General features: G+C 37.3%; 1 protein-coding gene across 7 annotated transcripts in view; it reads right to left on the minus strand.

Annotated features, from left to right (window-relative positions):
* Nucleotides 1–291: 291 nt before the first annotated feature.
* myh14 (myosin, heavy chain 14, non-muscle) overlaps nt 292–24,232 on the minus strand; it is a 46,622-nt gene continuing 22,681 nt past the window's right edge. For 2 of the 7 annotated variants that reach the window (XM_051865672.1, XM_051865669.1), the window contains exons 17-45: nt 23,430–23,501; nt 22,728–22,933; nt 21,942–22,063; nt 21,744–21,813; nt 20,692–20,852; nt 20,490–20,598; nt 18,819–18,950; nt 17,913–18,119; nt 17,693–17,830; nt 17,179–17,302; nt 16,294–16,465; nt 15,984–16,196; nt 14,939–15,083; nt 14,603–14,809; nt 12,532–12,636; nt 12,092–12,244; nt 11,750–11,998; nt 11,047–11,259; nt 10,701–10,913; nt 10,401–10,562; nt 10,037–10,165; nt 9,853–9,941; nt 9,490–9,613; nt 9,205–9,413; nt 8,316–8,424; nt 7,401–7,573; nt 5,606–5,632; nt 5,309–5,323; nt 292–4,512 (exon numbers count right to left, since the gene is read on the minus strand). In XM_051865672.1, coding sequence (XP_051721632.1) covers nt 4,323–4,512; nt 5,309–5,323; nt 5,606–5,632; nt 7,401–7,573; nt 8,316–8,424; nt 9,205–9,413; nt 9,490–9,613; nt 9,853–9,941; nt 10,037–10,165; nt 10,401–10,562; nt 10,701–10,913; nt 11,047–11,259; nt 11,750–11,998; nt 12,092–12,244; nt 12,532–12,636; nt 14,603–14,809; nt 14,939–15,083; nt 15,984–16,196; nt 16,294–16,465; nt 17,179–17,302; nt 17,693–17,830; nt 17,913–18,119; nt 18,819–18,950; nt 20,490–20,598; nt 20,692–20,852; nt 21,744–21,813; nt 21,942–22,063; nt 22,728–22,933; nt 23,430–23,501 — 4,238 coding nt within the window. In that variant the 3' untranslated portion in view covers nt 292–4,322. The remainder of the gene's footprint in view (nt 4,513–5,308; nt 5,324–5,605; nt 5,633–7,400; nt 7,574–8,315; nt 8,425–9,204; nt 9,414–9,489; nt 9,614–9,852; nt 9,942–10,036; nt 10,166–10,400; nt 10,563–10,700; nt 10,914–11,046; nt 11,260–11,749; nt 11,999–12,091; nt 12,245–12,531; nt 12,637–14,602; nt 14,810–14,938; nt 15,084–15,983; nt 16,197–16,293; nt 16,466–17,178; nt 17,303–17,692; nt 17,831–17,912; nt 18,120–18,818; nt 18,951–20,489; nt 20,599–20,691; nt 20,853–21,743; nt 21,814–21,941; nt 22,064–22,727; nt 22,934–23,429; nt 23,502–24,232) is intronic. The other 5 variants (XM_051865674.1, XM_051865671.1, XM_051865670.1 and 2 more) reach the window with 5 other exon arrangements.

Below are 24,232 nucleotides of genomic sequence, written 5' to 3' on the forward strand. Positions count from 1 at the left end.
TTCAAATATGATTGATCCATTTATAGTTTTGGTTAAAAAACTGATAATTGATTTCTTCATTGTATTTTAAGTGGCACTTAGTCCTCCACATTTATGCTGATGGTGAATATGTTAGTGTGAAAATAAACCACACTGATTTCAAAACCAATGGTATATTAAAATTCACCCCAGTCTCATTTTATCATTAGCAAAAAAAAAAAAGGAAAAGATCAAATAAATGACAGTTAAAAATTCAAGTTCCACAGATGCAAAAAAGCACACAGTCCTCTTCAGAAACACCTCAGATACAAACATGTTTCTCCCGTGGAGTTTTAATTCCTTTTCATACATATTCTCTGCTATTGTCCACTCATCTCACACTGGCTCAAAGCTGCATTATAAAGCACAAATTGAGTATAACAAGGCTCATTTAATAAACTACAATATAGGACTTTGAGAAATACGACTGGTTTTTGAATTCAAATGCTTTTCTAATTGAATTTTTGAGTTTGCAGCTTTGCAAATCTGATAAATGTACAAATCGATCAAAATGATTTTCTACATTTGTCAGTGACAAAACACATTTTAGCAGCAAAGTTGAGTTGCTTGAAAGGCAAACAGTCAGAGAAATTATAGGCAGATATAATTTAGGAACGTGTTTTAACATGGACAAATAAGTAGAATAAAAACAATCAATACAAGGCTTGAGTATTTTGGCTTGTGTGTGCGATTCTATCATTTTGTCTTTAACAGCATGGTTTCCTCCATTTCATTCAACATTTTACAACTGCATACAATTCCAACTTGATTCTAGAGATCGGCAATTAAAAATACACTAAAATTGAAAATTTAAACATTACTGGGGCAAATAAAACAAATAAAGTATCAAAATGTGATCTACATAACCTATTACAGACATTTTACATACAGTGTAATCTGATATGAAAACCCTGCTTTCCGATTTATGGGACAGATACTGTATGAAGTAGTAATAACTGTGGTAATAACAGTGTAATAAACACATCAGTGCATCAGGGAATCAAAGAACTTTGTAATTTCACAGGCTGAAATGATCTTAAACATGTTCCAATACTTATTGGTGACAAACAATTATTATTCACAGTTTAATACTGCTAAATTGAATCACTTGAAAAACTAGCGAGTGTAAGCCAGTTTGCTCATCACCATACAATATCCAAGAATGAAAATATTAGAGACATTCGTACAGTTTAGGGAAACTTTCATTTGACATGCCGAAGGATTCATCAATAAATTAAAACATTCCAGAACCAATAAACAATTTCTAAAATGTATCACATCACTGCCTGTATGAAAAAAGCACCTTTGAGAAGGATGTCTGAGTCAGATTGTTGTTCAGGGAGACCTAATATTGCAATTTATTTATCAAATTCCAGACCTCGTTCTTATTATTTCAGTGATTTCCAATGGAATCCATTTTGTATATTCTGCAGATACTACAGGCACTGTTGACATGCATACAGCTATAATAACGTCCCTTTTGTCATCCATATGCCCCAGATTGTGTTCAACAAACACTTTGATCCATAAATATTTACCACATTCAAAAATGATCAAACAAACAATCAAACAAAAATAAAAAGAGAAAAAAAAAAGTTACATTGATATAACAAGATAATTAAGGAGCAACTAGCAGCCTTCAACCCCTGGGAAAAACAGGCAAGATATCAGACGTTCATGTCTTCCAGGTTCATTTCTCTCAGAAAACCTGATAACAGGCTTCTCACTCTTGCCCATTGTCAAAACAGTCTCAAACGCATGTGTTATTTGTTTTTGATGTGTTATATTCTTTGAGGCCCATTGCAGCTTATATAGTGAAAATGTATTTTTTTATTATGTCCAGTGTTACTGACTGATACCCTGCTAAGTGTAAACCCATCCTTACCCTCAAAAAATCTTTCATTTTGCCTTGTTTCTACTTAAATTGCAAACTATACAACAACCATGTCATGTCTATGTGCAGAAAAAAATACAAAACAAAATAAATAGACCGCATACTGGAATTCTCTTAATTGATAAAAATTACAACAAGTCAGTAGTCTGAAACTGGAGCAGATGTGTTAAGACATAAATTAAGAAATCCTAACTACCTATCTATGTCACTACCGACAAAAGCATCCCTTAGAGCGACCTAACTATCTACGCACAGTATCTAAGAGGGTACAATCTGCCGCACAGATACCCTGAACTTAATAGGGAGTTGAACTGATTACTAAAGTTTGAATGAGATCAGAGCAGGTATATTTCAAATATCTAATAACTGTCACTGCTAAACATACATGGAGGTGAAATCTGTCAGCTTTGGCTGCTTTTTTGTTTGTTTTCTGCTAGTCCAGTATTTTTTCCTTTCATGTATTTTTTTATTTGTTTTATTATTTTTTTTTTTTTTGTATCCCCGCTCTTTTCTTATGGTCAGGTTATGGCTAAGATGTAAAAGCTATCATGGACGGCTCAAGTTTGTAGCGTATTCATTTAATAGAACAGCATTTTTATCTTTCTCACTTTTCTGTCTGTTTGATATAATCACAGCTTTGTGTGCATAAATTGTCATCTATGGAAGCCCCTTGTTACCTCAGAGTAAAAAATAAAAAACTAACTGTGAGATAAAGTTTAAAATAAGAAGTATTCACTGTGAGATACAAAGTCGCAATTACGAGATACAAGACGGATTGCGCGATATAAAATCACATTGTGAGTTATAAAGTCACAATTAGTAGAAACAAACTCACAATTGCGAGATATAAAGTCACAATATTAAGAAAGAAAATTGCAAGATGTAGTCACACTGAGATATAAAGTCACAGTTACAAGATATAAAGTCACATTTTGACATGTAAGGTGTGAGTTGTAGTCACAATTGTGAGAAACAAACTTGCAACTGTGAGATGTAAAGTCACAATATTAGCTAGTTCTGACATGAAACTCTAGATGGCACAGGCTGATAGGTCCTTAACTCAATTGTTAATGATCACATCATTATCTACTTAGCACAGCTGATGCGGTTCAACATTCAGACAAATACTGGTAGTGTAGCTGTTAGCAGTCTGCGGTGCACTTTCAGAAACCCTTCTCCTTCCCCAGCTCCACCTGTATAGATCTGCTATGGGGTTAATTCATGTATGTTACATGCAGCATGTCTTAGATGCTCACAGCAATGTCTGTGAATGTATTGGCAGTAGCAAGTCTCTGTACTTGCTCTGCAGCAGCAGAAGCGAAGCATATCTATTCCGCCAAGACCAAATACATTAATACTGCCATATCCATTGCCATGCTAATCTCGATTAACATACCAATCTCTCCGAGAGTTGTCATGACAGAATTGGGAAAGAAAGATGCAATTGTGAGATATAGTGTCACACTGTGAGATATAAAGTCACAATTAGCAAAAAAAACTCGCAACTGCGAGATGTAAAGTCACAATATTACGAAAGTAAGTCGCAATTACGATAGTCACATTTTGAGATAAAAGGTCACATTGTGATTTATAGTCGCAATTGCAAGAAATAAACTTACAACTGTGAAATGTAAAGTCACAATTTTGAGAAAAAAGTCACAATTATGAGAATCAAAGTCACATATAAAGTAGCAATTATCATTTTTTTCTTTTACTCTGGGGTGGAAATGGGCTTCCATAATCATCATCTTTGCCAAATCATGTTTAACAAAAAGCAAAGTTGTCTATTTATCTGAAGTAGAGCTATCACTTCTAAAATTTTAAAACACAGATATTCTAAAATACCAAAGAGATATCCTTGTACCGGTTCAGTTCTCAATTTCTTAAAACATGACATTATTTCAGGAGTGAGTGTGAGAAATTTTATCAGGGGTTTGATGGCTTGTGCAACTACAGATGATGCAATTTAGCCTGATCGGGGATCATCTGTGCAGTACCCAATGGCCTTTGATTGCCATTAACATGCAAATTTCTCCTAAACACATGGCTTTTGATTGATTGAGAAAGAGCTTGCAGTGGCCATCATAATTTTGCCACAACAAGCCTGATATACTGCACCGATATACAGTACTTGTATTTCCCAAGAAATGTTGGGAAATGTAGTTTATTTTTCTCCCCAACTTTAAAACTGCAGTCCTTACTCACTGCTTGGTTTAAATAGTACTATAAGAGTACTGCATCCGACTTTCACCATCTTGCATGCTAATTCATCAGTTCATTTAAAATCGATAAATCACATTAACTAGTTTCAAGTTTATGTGTGACTGCATGGATGTTCTGTTATGTGTACGATTGCAAAAGCTATGCGAGTTAAACTAGTAAAACTGTTCATCTTTTACACTCCCCCTTCTTATTCAGCATCTGTAAGGCTGTAGGGGGGAGGGGGGCCCAGGGCGTTGTCTGAGGGTGTGGGGGTACCCGGCGGGCCACTGGAGGGTGTGGGTGAAGCACCTGGATCCTCAGAATCAGAGTTCTCCTGAGAAAGGTCATCCACCAGAGCTCTGCGGCCAGCACGCATGGAGATAGGGAGCGGAGCTCGCCTGAGACAGACACAGAAACAGAGAATATAATGACACAAATTCATACAATTCATACACAAAATGTGAAATACATATACAGTGTCCCCAAAACATATTTGGGCATCTTACTGTATCACACGAACTACATATTGCTTGTGCACGCTGTAGTCTTTGAAATAAAATGTGATTTTCTCAGCTTTTTGTTTAAAATGTAGGTCTTTTTTTTACCCCTTAGCATTCCTAAGGTCTCTTTTTGAATGGTATTTTTACAAAGAGTGGTACAGTGGAATGCTAAGGGGTTAATGAAACTTCAAGTGTTACCCAAATGCTGATAAAAAAAGAATGTATGATGCTAGAATAAAATTGTTTTTTCTTTTAAAAGTAGAGGCTCTGTTCTCTATTTTGATATAGAAAATATTCTGGCGGCCATGACAATTTTTTGAAAATGATCAAAAATGCTGGCAGTGGCTGGCAACTTAAAAAAAAAAAAAACGCTGACTGTGAAAGAGTTAATTTAGAATAAAAATTATCAGAAAAAAAAAATAACAGTGTAATAACTTTTTTTGTCAAATGTTTTGCTTTAAATGTTTTGTTCTATAAACAAAGCAAAGTAAAGCAAAACAAAACAAAGCTAAGCAAAACAAAACTAAGCAAAACAAAACACAAAACAAAACAAAGCAAAGCAAAGCAAAGCAAAGCAAAACAAAACAGAAAACAAAGCAAAACAAAAAACACAAAACAAAACACAAAACAAAAAGCCTTGTTTTGATATTTTGTTGCCTAATACAAAGACGTGAATTGTGAAATGTCCAAATACCTTTTAGGGTCACTGCTTATGAACCGGAAGAAAGAAAGAGGGGGAAAAAAGAGGAAACTGAAAGAGTGTCCATGATTGGTGGAAGAGAAAATCTGTGATTCATCACCATCTATAAACAGAAAGTGACCCACAATCCAATGTAGACTACACCATCTTGATACACTTCAGAATAAATCAGCTACAAAGTACTGCCTCCAATCTCAACAGGGCACACACCACCAGAATCAAGAGGAGACAGAAAATGCTCACAGAGGAACACAAAACACTCAGTCTGACACTTTATACATGGAAACCTACTGTTCTGACTTCTGCCGTTCTGTGATGCTGAGTTGGTGTAGAAGACAAACACACAAATACGGATGGACACAATAAGACACATTAGATGAAACAGTGAGTGAATGAAACATGCATACACAGTACAACAAAAAATGGATTGCTGACATGCAAATATATTTATCAGGGTTCCTACAGATCCTGTAAAATGAAATTCCAGGACTTTCAAGGACTTTTCAAACACAACTTGTTTGGTTTTCAAAGACTACAATCAGAGATCTCACTTATCAGACAAGATCTTTATTATCTTTTTAAATTCTAAAAAAGGTAAATAGATAAAAAATAAACTAATAAAAAAAATGGTACAAATAAAGTGCAGCACATGCAATGACTGTGGTAACTTTAACCATTGAAAGGATACTATGACAAAGATATCACTTTCCTAATTCAAACTGATTTTTTTCCCCATGAATATATGATTGACCTGAAGAATAAAAGCTGTATCATATACTTGGATATTTATATGAGCAATATCATGCTCATAGCCATGTGAAATGGCTGTATATATATATATATATATATCAGACAGGATGCAGTGTTAATTTTCCATGAAAATATTGTTTTATCGATAAAATTAAACACCATATAATTTAATGTATATTGTCTTTCAATAATTCAAGCATTTATCAAGTACCTTTTCATAAAAATGGCTGTTTTCAAGGGTTTTCCAGGACTTAAATTTCAAAGTCAAAATCAAGTACTTCAAGCACTTTGTACGAACCCTGATTTATGTATGAAGAACTAAAAGACTTTCACTGTCCTAACCAGACAAAATGTGACAAGTTTTCAGCAACAAGCAATACACAAAACACTAATCTGTGCGATGTGACATGAGAAATATAGACTGTAAAAAGTGGATGTATGTTGTCATCTTAAAGGGTTAGTTCAACCAAAAATGAAAATTTTGTCTTCTATTACTCATTCTTATGCATTTCAAACCCACAAGCAAGTTTACCGTTCACTGATGAATGTTTATATGTGAATAAAAGCTTACATTAAATCTGTTCGTCATATAAATTGGTCATGTCTCTTCTGAAGACTTGGATTAAACTGCTCAATTTATATGGATTAGTTTTACAATCTCTTTATGAACATTTTGAAGCATCACAGTTGTGGGTGAATAGGGACAGAAATCGCTCAGATTTCATTAAAAATATCTTCATTTGTGTTCTTACGGGTTTGGAACAATATAAGGGTGAGTAATTGATGACAGAATTTACATTTTTGGGTAAACTAACCCTTTAAGTAGTTATTTCTACCCAATCTGAGCCATAAAAATGTGTTGTTTTTTTGTTTTGTTTTTTTATAACCTAATACAGACAGATTGATTCAGTCATATTAATACAGGAGTGCCCAATCCTGATCAAACACAACTGAAGCAGCTAATTAAGATCTTCAGGAGCTCATGATAATTACAGACAGGTGTGTTTGATCAGGGTTGGATCTGAACTCTGCAGGCAGGTAGATCTCCAGGAACAGGATTGGGCACCCCTGTATTAAAATAATATTTTTCACTTGAATAAGACCCATTCATTTTGATGTTACCTTATGCAGAACATTTTTTAGAATACCAAACAAATGCGGAGCAGGATGAACTAAGCACAAGTGACTGGCAAAATGTCTTGTCTCTTGACAAGGTCAGTGCCTGTTAGGACAAAAACTTGCTTGTTGCTTTTTTTAGTATTGCTCTCTTTGAGACTCTTACACACACAAAATGGCAAACTTCACAGCACACCATCATAACCATCATAATCTTTACCTGAGTTGGGAGCGGAGAGTGTTGAGCTCACGGTTCATGCTCTGCATGCCGTCGCTCATTTCCTCCAGCTCTCGCTGTAGTTTCCTGCGCTGAGCGTTGGAGCGTGAGTTCTCTTCCTCCACCTCCTCTAACTGCCTCTTCAGCTGACGGAGACGCCCCATAGACTTATCCAACTACACAGAGAAAGAAAGAGTTTTTTATATTTTCATTTTTAAAAAATACATTTATAACACTATACTTAGTATTATATTACCTTTGCATCAAATTACAAAAAACTAGTTATTGCTGCTGTGAGGGTGTTTCTAATACAGCGGCTATGGGAGTGATGATTAAAATGACATCTTTCTCTCTTCTGACTGCCGTTATCAATCGATCTCTATTTTTTTCCTCTTTTTAAAAGTTGTGAAAACACTGTTGTGGAGTTTTTCTTTTGCTATTTGCATAAATGGAAACACAAAAAATATATTTAATGTATTCTCTCATTCACCGCTATAGAATTTTACCCAACTATGACGACTTCCGCTTCTGAGAAACCCGGAAATGTGAAAAGGGTTTACTGCAGTTTGAACTACTCACAACCCTGAAGAGAATCCTGCAAATCCTATCTTTGCGTTTGTGTAGGTGAAGTTAGGGTTAGTTTCAGTTTCCATTGACGTCAATTGTATCAAAAAATCAAACGAAAGTCAGTGGGACCTAAAATTGTTTGGTTACCAAGTCTTATCTTCTTAAGAAATTAAGTCATACAGGTTTGGAATGACATGAGAGTGAGTAAATAATGACAGAATTTTCATTTTTGGGTGAACTATTCTTTTAAGTCAGCCAATTAACTTTCAGACCACATGAAATCCTTCACAGTTCACCAGGCTGAGACACATTGCCCTGAAGGGAGGGGTTTTGGAGCTTTTTGAGAAGTACCTGCTCTCTATACTGATCCGCATGTCTCCTTTCATCCTCCACCTGAATCAAAACTTCCTTCAGTTTCTTCTCTGTTTTCCTCACCAGCTTATTCGCTATGGCTCGCTCTCTAGGAAGGGAGAAAAGGGAGAGAGGACACACAAAACAGTTACATTGCTGGTTTGCTCTTCACATTGAATGTAGAATGTAGAAAAGAATAATTAATGTAAAACTTCTTGCTTTTTCAAAAAAATGTATGCTCTTGTCCATACAATAAAGTTTAATGGTAACTATTGCTGTCAAGCTTGATTTTCAGTGAATAATTTCATTTTGTTTGTCACACCAAATTATCAAATGGCTTCCGAACACGTGAATATCACACACAAGTCGTACCACATTTTATGATGATTTTATGATACATTTTGTCCTTTTTAGAGCTTGGCAGTCCCTGGTCCCCATAAACTTTAATTGTATGTTAAAAGAGCACTTCTGACATTCTGCTAAACTTCTCTGTTTGTGTTTTTTCATGAAATAAGGGGTTTAAAAGTCAGCTGGATAATAATAATTATCAATACATAATTCTGTAAAATTGGCACTGTTATTGAACTGAATTGAATCAAAATTGACTTGAGCTGAATAATGACACTATTGCCTTCTATAGAGCTTCTTATAGCTGAATTGAACTTGTTTCATTATTGATGAACTTTGCAACATTGACAGTTATTGAACTGAATTGAAACAACATTGAATTAAATTGAGCTGTGAAGCTGCTTTGAAACAATCTGTATTGTAAGAAGTGCTATATAAATAAATGCGACTCAACTTGAATAAGAAAAACATTCAGGTTTGGAAAGACATCTGTTCATTTGACCTCTAAGTTTTTCTTTAGCACGCCCCACTGTTTTCTTACTGTCTCTCCTGCTCCAGTTGTTCCTCCATCGATTCTATCTTGGCCTCTAGGGCGGCGACACTGAGGCGATGTTTCCCCTTCACAGCTCCCTCCATCTCGCTGAGACGAGTCTTCAGCTCTTTATTCTGCCTCTCGAAAGCCTCTCGCGCGCTCTCGCTCTTCTGTGCAAGTGTCCTCTCTCCAGACAACTGGACTGTAAGAGTCTCAACCTAAAAAATACAGAAAGAGAGATGTAGTGCTCTGTCTCTATGTGTTTGTGTTGATAGTATATGCCTCTTTGTGTACCTGTAAGGCGCTCTTCCTCTGTCTCTCGGCAAGTAGCTCAGCATTACTTTGTTCCTCCTCTAACTCTTCCTCCAGCTGAGTGATTCTCGCCTCAAGACGCCGCTTCTCATCAAACAGTGCAGATCTGCAGGGTAAACAAAGTCCAACTTATTTTTTTGATACACAGGCCTGGTGTTGCACACTATTCATCAGTGCACAAGTGAATTATATTAGCCAAATTTTCATTTCATGTTGACTTTAAATGCATTGTTTTGTGTTGTTTCTAAAGCATACACACAAAGATGCATCCCATCATCCCTAAACACAAGGATATCTCTGGACCAATAGACCTCAACACAAGCACAAACACAAACAGATACTGACTTTCCAGTTGCAGTGTTGACAATTTCATCAGCCATTTCGTCTCTCTCCTGTTGGGCCTGTCTCCGCTGCCTCTCAGAAACGGCCAGCTCCTGAGAGAATATCAAAATAACAGCGAATGAGAGAGAAAAAAAGAATAGAGACGCATTTAAAATAGCTTCTGGGTTACACAGGCAAGGTAACACACCTCTGTCAGCTGTAATAGCTCTGCCTCCAATGTCTGCAGCCGTTTCTCACTGTCCTTTGACTGGGCGACAATCTCGTCTCGAGCCAACTTGGTCTCATCAAGCTCACGAATTAGCTCCTTCATCTGAGTCTGAAAAACACACAGGAGCACACTATTTATCCACATCAGGGATCAATCAATCAAATTTGATATGGCCCCTTTGGTTTATTTGAATGAAGTTTGGCCTTCGTAATGAAATAATTGAGCCATGATCTAAATATGTAAAACATCACTCCTGATAAGCAACTAGTTATATCACAACTCTCAGCAACACCTTTTTATAAATGTGTTGTGGTTTATTTAAAAATGAACTGAACTGACAAACCTGGAGACGTTTCATCTGTCTAAGTGCTTCCTCTCTGCCCCGATTGGCTGCTTCCACCTGAGCCTCCGCCTCCTGCAGCTCTGTCTCCAGTTGTTTCTTGACTGTCAAAGCCTGAGCTCTCTGAGTCTTCTCCTCTTCAAGCATTGTTTCAAGCTCTCGCACCTGAACAAGTAACAGAAGACGAAATGTAAGAAAACAAATATAGAGTTGGAGACAAAAGGAGGTCAAGATCAATTCTTTTCAGCCCTGAACATCTATTATCTCATTCCTTCACTTCTTTGTTCTGCTGAGGGTAGTTACCTGTTTGTTGAGTGCTCTCCTCTTTTCTTCTCCTTTCTCCTCCTTAGTGCTGATCTCTCTCTCAAACTGAGCTCTAAGGGCTTGAAGGGTGACCTCCAGTCGGAGGCGAGCGTTCTCCGCCTCTGTCAGCTCATCCTCCAGCTCCTGGGTCTGTTCTTTCAGGGATTGTGCCTCTGTTTCCAAAGCCCTCCGAGAACGCTCCAGCTCATGAACCTAAGGAGGCGAGACAAAGAGAGACAATAGTTAAAATTGCAAAAACGTCAAAGAACAGAATGTTTTTGTTATTACTATGCTATTACATGTTAATAAACACTGTATAAGCACATTGGTAAAAAGCAAGCTGTACATTTTTGCCCACGTCATCTTGGGCGTTGACAAGCTGCTCCATCTCCACGCGGAGCTGCTTATTGGTTCTCTCCAGCTCATCTCTCTGCTCTGTTGCTTCCTGCAATGCTCTGGAGAGAGACAGGAAGCGTGTCTCTTTCTCTCGACTCTCTGCTTCTGCACGGTCCCGTTCCTCCAGCAGCCGAGCACTCACTGCCTTCTCCTCTGCCAAACACTGAAGGTTAAAGGTCAAAAGGTGATGAATATATGATATTTATATATGATAAATATCCCTCCTTTCATCAGTCCATCCATCAACCAGTCAATTCATGCCTCCATCCATCCATCCATCCATCCTTCCATCCATCAGTCAATTCATCCCTCCATTGATTCAGCAGTCAATCCATCCACCAGTCAATCTATCCAACCATTCCTCCATCCACCAGTTCATCCATCTATCAATTAATCCACCTCTATCCATCTCTCAATCGATCCACTAGCCAGTCCATCCATCCATCCATCCATCCACCAGCCAATCATGCCATCCATTCATCCACCCATCCACCTGTCCATCCATCTATCAATCAATCCATCCAATAGTCAATTCATCCATCCATCCATCCATCCATGCATCCATCTATCCACCAGTCAATCTATCCCTCCTTCCATCAGTCCATCCATCCACCAGTCAATTCATCCATCCATCCATCTGTTTCCTACTTTACCTGATCAAATTTCTTCTGTCTCTTCTCCAGAGCAGTGCAGTTTTGTCTCTCTCTCTGCAGAGCGATGGTCATGTCCTCTATCTCTTCTCTCAGCCGTTCTTTCTGTCTCTCTATGCGTTCTTTCTCTTCTTCTTTGGCTCTTTCTCTCTGTGTAGCATTCTCCAGCTCTCTCTGCATCTTCCTCCTGGCCTCCTCGCCGGCCTCCACTGCTGAATTCACTTCCTCTGTCTGCCTCTTCAGATCAGAAAGCTGCATGGACACAAAAAAAATAAAATGATAAAATGGAGTAAAGATGGTTTGAACAACAAAAGCATTTTCCTGGATGTGCAAATGGGTGTAAACCTGTTGTGTATGGTTTTGAATCTGGCGTGTAAGTTCTCTGGTCTTTTCCTCCTCCTCCTCTAGTCTCTCCATCAGTCCAGCTTTCTCTTCCTCTAGAGCACGTACACGTGAGCCCAGCGCTAACTTCTGCCGTGTCTCGTCCTGCAGTAGCTCCTAGAAAATAACACACACGCACAAACATTAAGCATGATTAAGAGGCAATCACATTCACAGTCTCAGAGAGACATCACAGACTCTAAGATCTGCTTTGAAATAGAACAACAATTAGAGTGAGAGGAGAACCTCTGGAGGATTTCATTTCCTATTCATCCATCTAACCATGATACAATATGTCAAATGTGTTTCTTCAAAAGCAGTTTGGTTAAGTCCCATGAGCCTATTAATATGTAGCGGAAGAGAGCAAATTAAAACACACACACTTGCGCACACACATAAGTTACCTGCACATCATGTAGTTGGCTCTCCAGACTGCTGACCTCCTTACTTAGACGGTGAGATTTGGAGTCAGATGAGGAGAGGGAGTTGGACAGAGACTCAAGCTCTGACTGAAAGGGAGAGATTTCAATTTTAGAATGTTTTCATAATTGGTTTAATCTATAGGTTTGATTCAGAGTTTAATTTCAAAATTAAAAATGCAACAAACATTTACTAGCTGAGTAAATTGATCACGCTACTGTTTGCAACAAGGCGGTTTGTAAACCAGCCACGTACCAGCTTGGACCAGCTAATGTCCAGTTTGGACCAACTAGAAACCAGCTACCATGTACCAAAATAGCTACCAGCTTAAGCTGGATTTTCAGAAGGGGAAGGATTGCTGTCAGCATAAGGTGCGGTCACAAATTATGCAAGCGAAAAAGGTCCTTTGTCCATTATCAATAGTTCAGCATTGTATGAAGCAGAGCTAAAAAAAAAAGTTACTTTCAAACCAATTGCTTTCTGTTGATCAATGTGGCCAATTGACCAACGCAATCTGCATGGGTAAATCTTTTGCCCTCATGCAAAATTCCCAATTGCCTGGATTCCAAATGACTGGATACCGCCTGCAAAAATTTGCCTAACAACAGTAAATGTGGCAGCACCTTAAAGGATTAGTTCACGTTAAAATGAAAACCACCCCAAGCTTTACACACCCTCAAGCCATCCTAGGTGTATATGACTTTCTTCTTTCTGATGAACACAATCTGAGAAATATTAATAAATATCCTGACGCATCCGAGCTTTATAATGGCAGTGATAGGGTTCAATGAGTATGAGCTGAAGAAAGTGTCTCCATCCATATTCATCCATCATAAATATGTGCTCCACACGGCTCCGGGGGGTTCATAAAGGCCTTTTGAAGTGAAGCAATGCGTTTGTGTAAAAAATAACCATATTTAACAAGTTATGAAGTAAAATATCTATCTTCCGCACAAGCCGCCTTCCATATTCAACGTACGCAGAAAGTGTAAAACTCTTGCAGTTCACAATGCTTACGCAACGTCCTACGCCTTCCCTGTTCAACTTATGGGAAAAGTTTAACTGACGTGACGCCTGTTTACACTTTCTTCGTAACTTTAATACGGAAGGCTGTCTAGCAGAAGCTACATATTTTACTTCATAACTACTTTAAATATGTTTTTTGTTCTTGTTTAAATATGTTTTTTTTGTTTAAATTTTTTTTTACACAAATGCATCGCTTCGCTTCAGAAGGCCTTCAGAACCCCCCGCAGCTGTGTGGAGCACATATTTATGATGGATGGATGTGGATGGAAGCACTTTCTTTAACTCATACTCGTTTGGTAACGCTTACTGCCATTATAAAGCTCGAATGCGTCAGGATATTTATTAATATTTCTGTGATTATGTTCATCAGAAAGAAGAAAGTCATATACACCTAGGATGGCTTGAGAGTGAGTAAAGCTTGGGCTAATTTTCATTTCAAAGTGAACTAATCCTTTAACAGTGAACTGTGCCAGAGTTTATATCAACCATTCCTAAGAAATCCTTATCAGGTATACTTGGGAAGAGTTCCTTGGTGCCCACCAAAGTTCAGAAAACCATTTTTACGTAAACCAAACCAAATGAAATCTGGTGTCAAGCGGGGTCAGGTTCACACTGAGAAAGTAGTGTAGAAATGTATACTTCTGTGTTGAACCTACACCGTAGCTACGTCGTAGGCTGGGTGTAGCATTCGTAGGCTATGGCGTAGTCTGCACCTCTCCAAAAATGTAACAACGCTTCAATTCTACACAGACTGCAAGCGCTGTGATTGGTCTGCTAGAATCCCTCCCTCAGGTTAAAAAAAATTCCGCTTGCGACATAACTACACTTCGATAACACTTCTTTTAACAAAAAGCTGCAACAAAAGTCACTGTCTATTTGCCACCATCAGGTATAAATAAAAACCAAAGTGAAGCCTACGGTGTAGAGGATACAGTGTAGGTCTGACGCAAAAGTACAAATCAGCCTTTAGTCAAAAATTAAAAATGTTTACAATTAAGCCTATTTCCTCTCTCTTTTTTCCCATTTTACCTGGAGTTTACTAAGTCGTTCCTCTCGCTCTTCTCTTTCTCTCTCGGCTTGTAAGAGGCGTGCGTTGACTTCCTGTAACTGTCCCTCTGCTCTCTTTCTGCCCCTCTCGCTCTCCATCTTCCCTCCCTGTAATGTCTTCAGCTCAGCACTCAGGTTCATGCGCTCCTCCTCCAGAACAGCCTTCGCCTTCTCCAGAGACTGACGGGACTGTGGACACACACACATATCAAAGGTTGGACACGTACCAATACAAACCTGGTTTCCCAGTCAAACAAACAAACAACAAACAAACAAACTTGTAAACAAGCTACATTTGACTTAAATGCTAAGACTGACCCTTTTGGCATTGTCAAGCTGCTCCTGTAGGGAATCTATAGCAGCAGTGTGTTTGATGCGGAGCTCTGACAGCTGGGCTTCATGACGACGGGTCTCCTCCTCTAAACATCTCTGAAGCTCTCCTAATTCAGCCTCACGACGAGACCTAGACAAACACACACACACAAAAATGCCTGTGGTTAACTCTAACCTACCCTTCTGTAAAAGAAGTATGCTTAATTGTTTTAAATGTGAACTTTTAGTGTACTTAATTTAAAAAAACTGAACTTGCAGATAATATAGTATTAATGAAATAAAAGGCACATATATTTGATTATAGTTTTAACTGTAGTGCTCTATTTAATATTACATTTAAAGTAAATGTATTTTAAATGTAGTAAATTTAACCTTCATTACAAATGTGTCATTACAAATATATTTAAAAAATACATAACACAAGTTTCAATAAAAATTACATTAAAATGTATTGTAGTTTACCATAAATCCTTGTCAGTATATTCGGCAGTACATGTTTAAAAGACAATAAAAGTAATTACATATAAAGATGTACTTAAGTCCTACTTAAGTGGGTCAAAAAAGCACACTAAAATTCAGCTAACTGTAATTAATATACAGTTGTATATTAATTGTAATTAACATGCAGTTAAATATTACATTCAGTTCACACTTAAGTATATTCTTTTAATGTATACAGTATTATTTCCTTATACTCTTTTTTAAAAAGTATCCTAAAGTGTATTTAAGTGTTGGGTTTCCATGGTTTATGTGGATTTTCCATAGACATAATGATTTTTATACTGTACATAATGTATATTCTATCCCTTTCCCCTAAACCTACCCATTAAAGAAAACAGCATTTTTACATTTTCAAAAAACATCACTTAGTATAATTTATAAGCTTGTTTCCTCATGGGGACCAAAAAATGTCCCTACAAGGTCAAGGATTTTGGATACTGCCATCTTTGTGGGGACATTTTGTCTCCATAACGTAAATGATTGAACCGCACACACACACATACACACACACACACACACACACACACACCTGAGTTCTTGCTGAGCAGCTGTAGTGTCCAGTGTATCTTCTAGTTCAGTTCTCAAAGCCTCTAACTCCTCCCCCAGATCTCTCCTCTGTTTTTCGGCTCTCTCCCTCATCCCTCGTTCATTATCCACCTCCTCTTTGAGCTCAGAGACCTGAGACATGGCCTCTCTCAGGGCTCTCTGAGCTTCTGTACGACGTGCCCCCTCTTCTTCCAGCCTATGAGAGACAGAGAGTGCAAAAGATGTCATTACTGAAGAAGTATTCGTGGCTGCTCCAGATTCCCTATAAGGTAGATTTGTGTTTGTGCGTGTACCGTGTCTGTAGTGTGGTGATCTCTTTCTCTCTTTGGCTCAGGCTGCCTCTCAGCTCTGTGACGAGTAAGCTCATGTCAGACAGCTGCTCTTGAGCCTCCACTGCTTCTCCTTCCATCCGTCTCTTCCACTTCTCCTGTTCCAGACGGCCCTGCTCTTCCCTTTTCAGGCGCTCTAAAGGAGAGAAAGAGACAGTTATCTGGACTTGTTATCCTTTTGAACTATCACTGCATGGAAAAGAGATCCTTTGAAATGAGGTACACTACCGATCAAAAGTTTGAGGTCAGTAAAACTTTTGTCTCTTATGACTCTTATGCTCACCAAATCTGCATTTATTTGATCAAAAGTTCAGTAAGAAACTGTAATGTTGTGAAATTTTATTACAATTTAAATTAACTGTTTTCTGTTTTAATATATTTTAAAATGTAGTTTATTCCTGTACTGGCAAAGCTGAATTTTCAGCATCATTACTCCCGTCTTCAGTGTCACATGATCATTCAGAAATCATTCTAATATGCTGATTTATTGCTCAAGAATTGAAAACAATTGTGCTGTTAAATATTTGAGGAAACCATGATACTTTTTTCAAGATTCTTTGATGAATACAAAGTTTTATTTGCATTTATTTGAAATATAATTGTTTTTTAACAATGTAAAAGTCTTTACTGTCACTTTTGATCAATTTAATGCATCAGCATTAATTTCTTTAAAAAAAATTATACTGACCCAGAACAGTAATGTAAAAAAAAAAAAGAATGTCACGATTATGGTTCTGCAAAATTTAATAAATGCTTTCTTGAAATCTGACACAAAGCCCAAATTCAACAGATCCAATGAATCATCAACAATGATATTTTTCAATGTATAATTAACGCAAGGACTGTTACCTTCTAAATCAGCGATGACAGCTTCCTGTTTGTTTTTCAGCTTGTTAAGACTCTTCACCTTCTCCTCTTCCTCTGTTAGTTGATCCGCCACTTCATTCAGTCTCTCTTCCAGCTGTTTTTTCTCCTGAGAAAGAGAAAGACAGAAAGATGAGTTTTTGGTAAACAATCCTCTTCTCTTTAAAGTCACCATGAAACCAAACTGACAATTCTTACTTTAAGAAATACTGCAGTATTTATTATAAATGATTTATCCGTGCACATCTTTTTTTTTTCATGTGCCTCATAATTTTTACAACGTGTTTACTGGTGCGAGGGTGGGACAACCTGTCACTCATATGATATCACAGCAACAGCAAACCACAACCATCGGTGACGATACAATAAATTTCCAATGGGCAAAATCAAGTCTTGCCCTACATTTTTTTCTTGTTCAAGAAGCCGTTTCACTCAGATATACATCACAATAGGCAAGAAAAGACTATCGCAACTTCTGTTTCATGACGAATTTAACTACCTTGCTTAATCTGTCTCTTTGCTCTCCCAAAGTCAAGGTCTCGGCCTCCAGACTCTTCACTTTGCTTTCCAGGGTGACTTTCTCCAGCTGGAGGCGCTGACGTGTCCCCTCTTCCTCCTCTAGCTGTTCTTCCAGATCCTGAGAGAAAGAAACAATAATGTTGACAAAAGGTATTCAATAGTGGACATCAGACACTTACAAAAACGTCAACCCTCCTCACCTGCACATGTTGCTGTATTCTCTTCTTCTCATTGGTCAGCTGAACGCTCCTCTCCTCTTCCTCCTCCAATCGGCTCTCAAGCTCTCCCAAAACATCTTCAAGCTCCTGTTTGCGACTGGCCAGCCGTGCTCTCATTTCCTCCGCCTCTGCGAATAACTCTGCCTCTGCCTGCAGCTGGTCGGTCAGCACTGACTTCTCCTCCATCAGCTGTCAAGAGGATATCCAGATGAATGACAGGCAACATTCCCGTTTTTTCCCGGGAATCTCCCGTATTTCACACCCATCTCCCGCCCCCCTCCCGTTTTGTTATTTCTCCCAGGAAACTCCTGTAATTTGTCAGGCCCAAACCTCGTTATATGAATAATCACATCAATATATTATTCCAAGGTTGTCCAGTTGCCAGATCTTGTAGGAAACGCATTTTACACATCATACAAACTTCAACCCATTTGTGACCTCAACCTGGCAACCTACAACCCAGTTGCGCTGTTGATATCTGCGCAAGTATTAGGAAGCTGAATCAAGCATCACTGGTAGAAATGAGAGGAGAAGACGCAGGTGGTGCTCCGGTGAAAAAAACAAAATATATATGTAAATTTAACAGCTGGACGAAGCCATATTGTCGCACTGATTTTAATATTGGACACGGTGGGAAAAATGACGTTACTCAGCACGTTAAATCACAACGGCACAATTGTGCAGCGGAGTATTTATGTAATAGAATTTGTAATAATAATAAAAAATATATATAAAGAAACACGAATAAGTCACGTTATTATTATAATACCCCCTCCCCCAGGTATGTGAATGTGGAAATTAAACGAATAAATTTTCTTATTTTGGTTTACCAACATGTACAACAACAACAAAAAAAGGAAATGAAATGAAACAAGGAAATAAAGTCACCTGTTGGTTTTTTTTGTCCAGTTCAGAAAAGTCAAGCTCTAGTTTACTCAGCTTGTCTTTGGCTTTCTGAAGCTGTGCTTCCCGAGCTTGAATCTCTTCATCTTGACGGGTCACCTGCAGCAAGGGCTTCACCTGGAGGAGAGGTCAAAGGTCACAAAGCAAATTAACCCAAAAATTAACCTCTCATACTTCTATTGCACTGTAAAAAGTGGCAAAAGTGGCATACCTGTGCTATTTTAAATTATTAATTTACTACTAACAATATAATAATTTATATAAAAATAATAGTAACTTGACAAAACTGATTAATTTATATGTTACCAGATAAAGCATATTATTTAGGTTATTGCTTAAATATACTACCATTCAAAGGTTTGGGGTCAGTATGAGTATAATTGTTTTATTAATATTTTTATTTAACTAGGACACATTAAATTGATCAACAGTGGCTGTAAAATTGTTCCAAAAAAATGCTGTTTTTTTTTACTTTGTATTAATCAAAGAATCCTGAATAAAAATGTATCACGGTTTCCACAAAAATATTAAGCAGCACAATTGTTTTCAGATAATATCAGCATATTAGAATGATTTTTGAAGCCTCATGTGAAACTGAAGACTGGAGTAATGATGCTGAAAATTCAGCGTTACCATCACAGGAATAAATTAAGTTTTAAAATATATTAGAATAGAAAACAGTTAAACAACAATTTTAAATTGTAGTAATATTTCACAATATTACTGTTTCACTGTTTTGATTAAATAAATGCAGCCTTGGTGAGCATGAGAGACTTCTTTCAAAAACATTTTTAAAAATCTTATCAACCCCAAACGTTTGAACGTAGTAAGAGAGAGAAACATACTACCACTTCATTACTTTATATATTGATACAAAAATTCTATACTCTTTGTGTTTACATGTTAGCTTTAGCTACATTTTAAATACAATCATTACCTTGAAGGGGCTATATGTAAAGATTTTCATGTATTAATCGCTTTTTTATGGCAAATGTGTAAACAGCTTGTAACAAAACTTGAAAAAGAGACCTTCCCCGACAGCCTAGGTTGTCAATGAAAGCCTGTAGACTGATTTTTATGTGAAGGACTCGGGACGTTTTTGTCAGGAAAATCAAAAGGATGTGATGTTTACGCACGCTCCTGAAAGCCTCTCTTCTGTTCAATGACACATGAAATGAATGCTTATACAATGTTCAGAATAATGCCAAGAGAGCTAGTCCGTACTGTAATGTCAATGTTTTATTATGCAAAGAAAAGGGATATATTCAAGCAATAGTCTCACATAGCCAGATCTATTTAGTCTATAGTCTCAAATATACTTCATAATCAAACTATCATAACAGAACTATCATAACAAGATGTCAGTGCAGAGCTGTGTCAAACATATCCACATCGCTATGATCAGATGTTTTCTTAACTGCTGTTTTCTCGCCGCTGTCATTTTTGTTGTGTGTTTATTTTGTTAGTGAATCATGTTTAGACTCTTGTACGTTATGTGTGCAATAAGTTGCTGGCTGCAGTTCACTTAACAGCCACTGGTGTCGCTAATAACAAGGGTTTCTGCATATATTCTACATTTAAGCCCTTTAAAATTCATTATTAGGCCTACTTCATTTTTTACTTTACATAACATGTTGTGTAACGTTTCTCTGTTACCTTGGTGAAGAGTCTCCACCACTGCCAGTTTCTGAGCTTCAGGTATGCTGCACAGTTCCTCTGCATCACACGCAGAGCACTGAGCTGCTGCTGCTTCTTATGGAACGCCCTGAAAGAACACAGGTCAGTTAAAACTTACATGCACACATATTACACACCACCAGTCTATGACTCACACATATACACACACGCAGACATTTACCTCCTGGCGAGGTATCCACGGGCTGCGCTTTGGAAGCGGATGATGGTGTCAGTGATCTTCAAGTCTCGTTCTTCCTCCAGATGACCCAGGACTCCAGCCCGGAAGAACACCTTACTCTGTCCTACCCGGAAAAGATTCTTGTCCAGCTCCAAAGCACTGATCTATAGATAGAGTAACAATACATAATAATCAACAACCTGTAGAATACTAATCAGAGATCTGAATAAAACATTAGAACACCATTGACCTTCCCCACTCAGTTATTGATCCTAAAGCATCTGTGCTGTTCACATTCGCGTCGTGTCTAACAACGCCCTTCAGCCGTGACTTATTCACAATATAGCACTAGCCCCGAGTGCCTTATTGCTTTTATAAAACGGTTACCACACAATACAAATATTAAAGCCAAAAATATGATTCAATGCAACATTCATGAAGTAAACTTTCACTAAAGCCTTCCTTCCGCCGGAAAAAAATAGTCCCTGACCGTGAACAGCAACAGAAGTTACATTATAACGCCATTAGATGGCGGCAAAGACTGTCTTTATGAGTGTGTCAGTCAGTAGCGAAGACTTTTACATTGAAAAGACTGAATTGTTGTGAACACGGAACAAGACGCGACAAATGCTTTGACTAGCGCTGTCAGTTACGGGAAAACCCCTTAACTGTTAAAAGGACAAGATAATACAGCGGACCTTTAAACAGATTTTTTTATTATGAACATAGGACTGCCTGAAAGAAAATGCTAAATCTGAATGCAGGTAATAAACTCGCTCACTCGATCTCTTTCTCACAATACTCTTCTACATAATACAGTAAGCTTCAATGAACAAAATCAATTGAGAACAAACAGTTTACGTTGCTAAGAGTGGTTGCTAAGGGTGTAGTGTAGTGATACACAGAACTGTTGGGTGAAGCGGCCGTGTTTTATCGTGAATAAGACACAGCTATTGACCAATCAGAATCAAGGACAGGAACTAACCGTTTTATAATATCCTCTATCAAATCAATAGTATGAACTCTTTGATTTAGGTTTGAGTGACATCACTTACCATGAGCTCACACGCCTGTTTGCCATCCATAAAGGTTCGAGGAATAGCATTTGGAGTCAAGATCTCATACCTGAGAGATACACGAACAGAAATAGAGACAGACAGATAAATAAGAAAAGACAAGAATTGTCATTTATGGAAGCTACACATAAAGTGTAAAAGTATTACTGTAAGCAATTATTTTTTCCACACACACACCTCTGTCTGAACTCCTGGAATGGGACGCGGTTCGGGAAGCCCTGTCTACAGATCCTGATCCCCTCCAGCACCCCATTACACCTCAGCTGATCCAGAACCAAATGATGACTCAACTTCCCTGCCTGTGATTGTTTAAAGAACAAAAAGTTAGGGATGTCCCAATATTTAAAAAAAATAAATAAATAAATACTTGAACGATATTACAATAAAAATAAAAAAATAAAAAAATAAAAAATAATCATGATTTACATAAAAAAATAAATAAAAAAGAGTTTGGTATGTGTTGTCGACACGTCGAGAAGACGCTGTTTTCTGTGCTGCAAAAACAAATCCACTTTGCATGCACTTCCAAAGGATGAGGCTCAAATTGATATGGTAAAACTGTGTATACAAGTGCAGAGGAAGCCTCCGGAGCTGAAATTCAGATGTGGCAGTGTTTTGTTTCCAGCATGTGCTGTAAGCAGTAGACCAATCACAACAGACTGGGCCATCTGGCCAATCAGAGCAGAGCAGGCTCACAGAAAGGAGTTTAGAGAGACCGAATACTTGATCTAATTGTTTCAGACACTGTGAGAAAAGAGCTGATGCTGCAATGTATATTATGAGAAAATTAAAGTGTTTTTTGAGCTTGGATGCATGTAAACCTATTATAGGAGACCTCCAAAAGATCATTAGGAAACTTTAAAATAGCATAATAGAGGCACTTTACAGATACGTTAAGAAGAGAGAGATGCTAAGAAAAGAGAAGTACCATGGTAATTTTTCAATTTCTCTTTTTATTCTTACCCTTTTCTCATGGTTGGGGATGATGCAGCGCAGGAAGTTGGGGTTGGTGTTGCGGAGGGTGGCCATCAGTTTAGTGAGGGACTCTTTGTAGAGTTGCCCCACCGTACGAAACATGCCCTTCTTTGTCTTGAGCCCAGCGGCCCCAAAATTCACCGGTCCACTGTTCTCACTGGACGACACCTGGTCCAGACCCACAATCCTCTCCACTGACATGCACAAAACAGGGATGTTATTATCTAAAAAGAACATGTTTATGGCATGTTCAGAAAGCACTATTGCTCTATATCAGTACTATTACTGTAAAACCATACAAAAAGATTTTTTTTTTTTCTGTTCAGGTAGAAGTCTTAATATGAATGTGTTCTTCTTCTGAGACATTTAAAACTTTCCAAACAGAAAGGAATTCTATGTTCATTTCTACATTACAAGCACTTTAAGAAAGATGCTTTATGAAGAATAAACTACAGGCAAGCAGATCACAACCATCTACTGTTAAACCAAACTAAGCTAGAATGAGCTCTATAGCAGCCCATGAAAACAAACTACACATTCTACTAAACTACAGAAAAAAAACAAACAGCAACCCACAAATCACATCACAATCTGATGCAATGAAAGAGAGATGAGAGACATGAGTGAAGGGCAAGTCATAGTTAGATGAACCAATGGAGAGGTTAAAAATGGAAGGGCAGAAAAACCTACTGCTGTCAGAGCCATTGGTTTGCAGTGTGGCATAAGAGTCAAAAAAGTACACACGAGGAAGAGTTTGAATATCTGAGAGAAGAGAAGAGAAGAGAAGAGAAGAGAAGAGAAGAGAAGAGAAGAGAAGAGAAGAGAAGAGAAGAGAAGAGAAGAGAAGAGAAGAGGTTAGTCCATAGTAGATTGCAGTGTTAAATATTAGTAATCAAATAAAAAAATATTTATTAACATTGCATTATTAAACATTTATTAGTAAATAACACAATTGTATATCATCACTTTGATTAAACTAGAAACATTGAGGTTGTAATTAAGCAGTTTGACCATTTTTATTGATTGTACCAGTTTCTAATTGTATCAAGCAATTAATAAATGTATTGTTGCTGTTGCTTTTAATACTATTTATTTGCTATTATATTTATTTAAACAAACAATTATTATTATTATTATTATTAATTTGTTTGTTTTCCTGCTTCTGAACCTGAACCTTTGGGAAATTATTATTATTAGTTAGTTTTCTTTAAACATTTATTAATAAATAACAATTATATATCATCCCTTCAATTATACTGAAAACTTTAAGGCTGTAATCAATCTGTTTTACCGTATTGTTTGTACCAGTTTGTAATTGTATCAAACAATTAATTAATTTTTAATTGATGTTAATAATAATAATAATAATAATAAATAATCTGCTTCTAAAAAATAATGATAATTAATATGAATATTAATAATATCATCATTAATAATTCTTTTTATTAATTAATGTTATTATATTTACTAATTTATTTATTTTTTTCTGAACC

Source organism: Ctenopharyngodon idella, chromosome 16 (assembly GCF_019924925.1).
Source record: "Ctenopharyngodon idella isolate HZGC_01 chromosome 16, HZGC01, whole genome shotgun sequence".
NCBI lineage: Eukaryota > Metazoa > Chordata > Actinopteri > Cypriniformes > Xenocyprididae > Ctenopharyngodon > Ctenopharyngodon idella.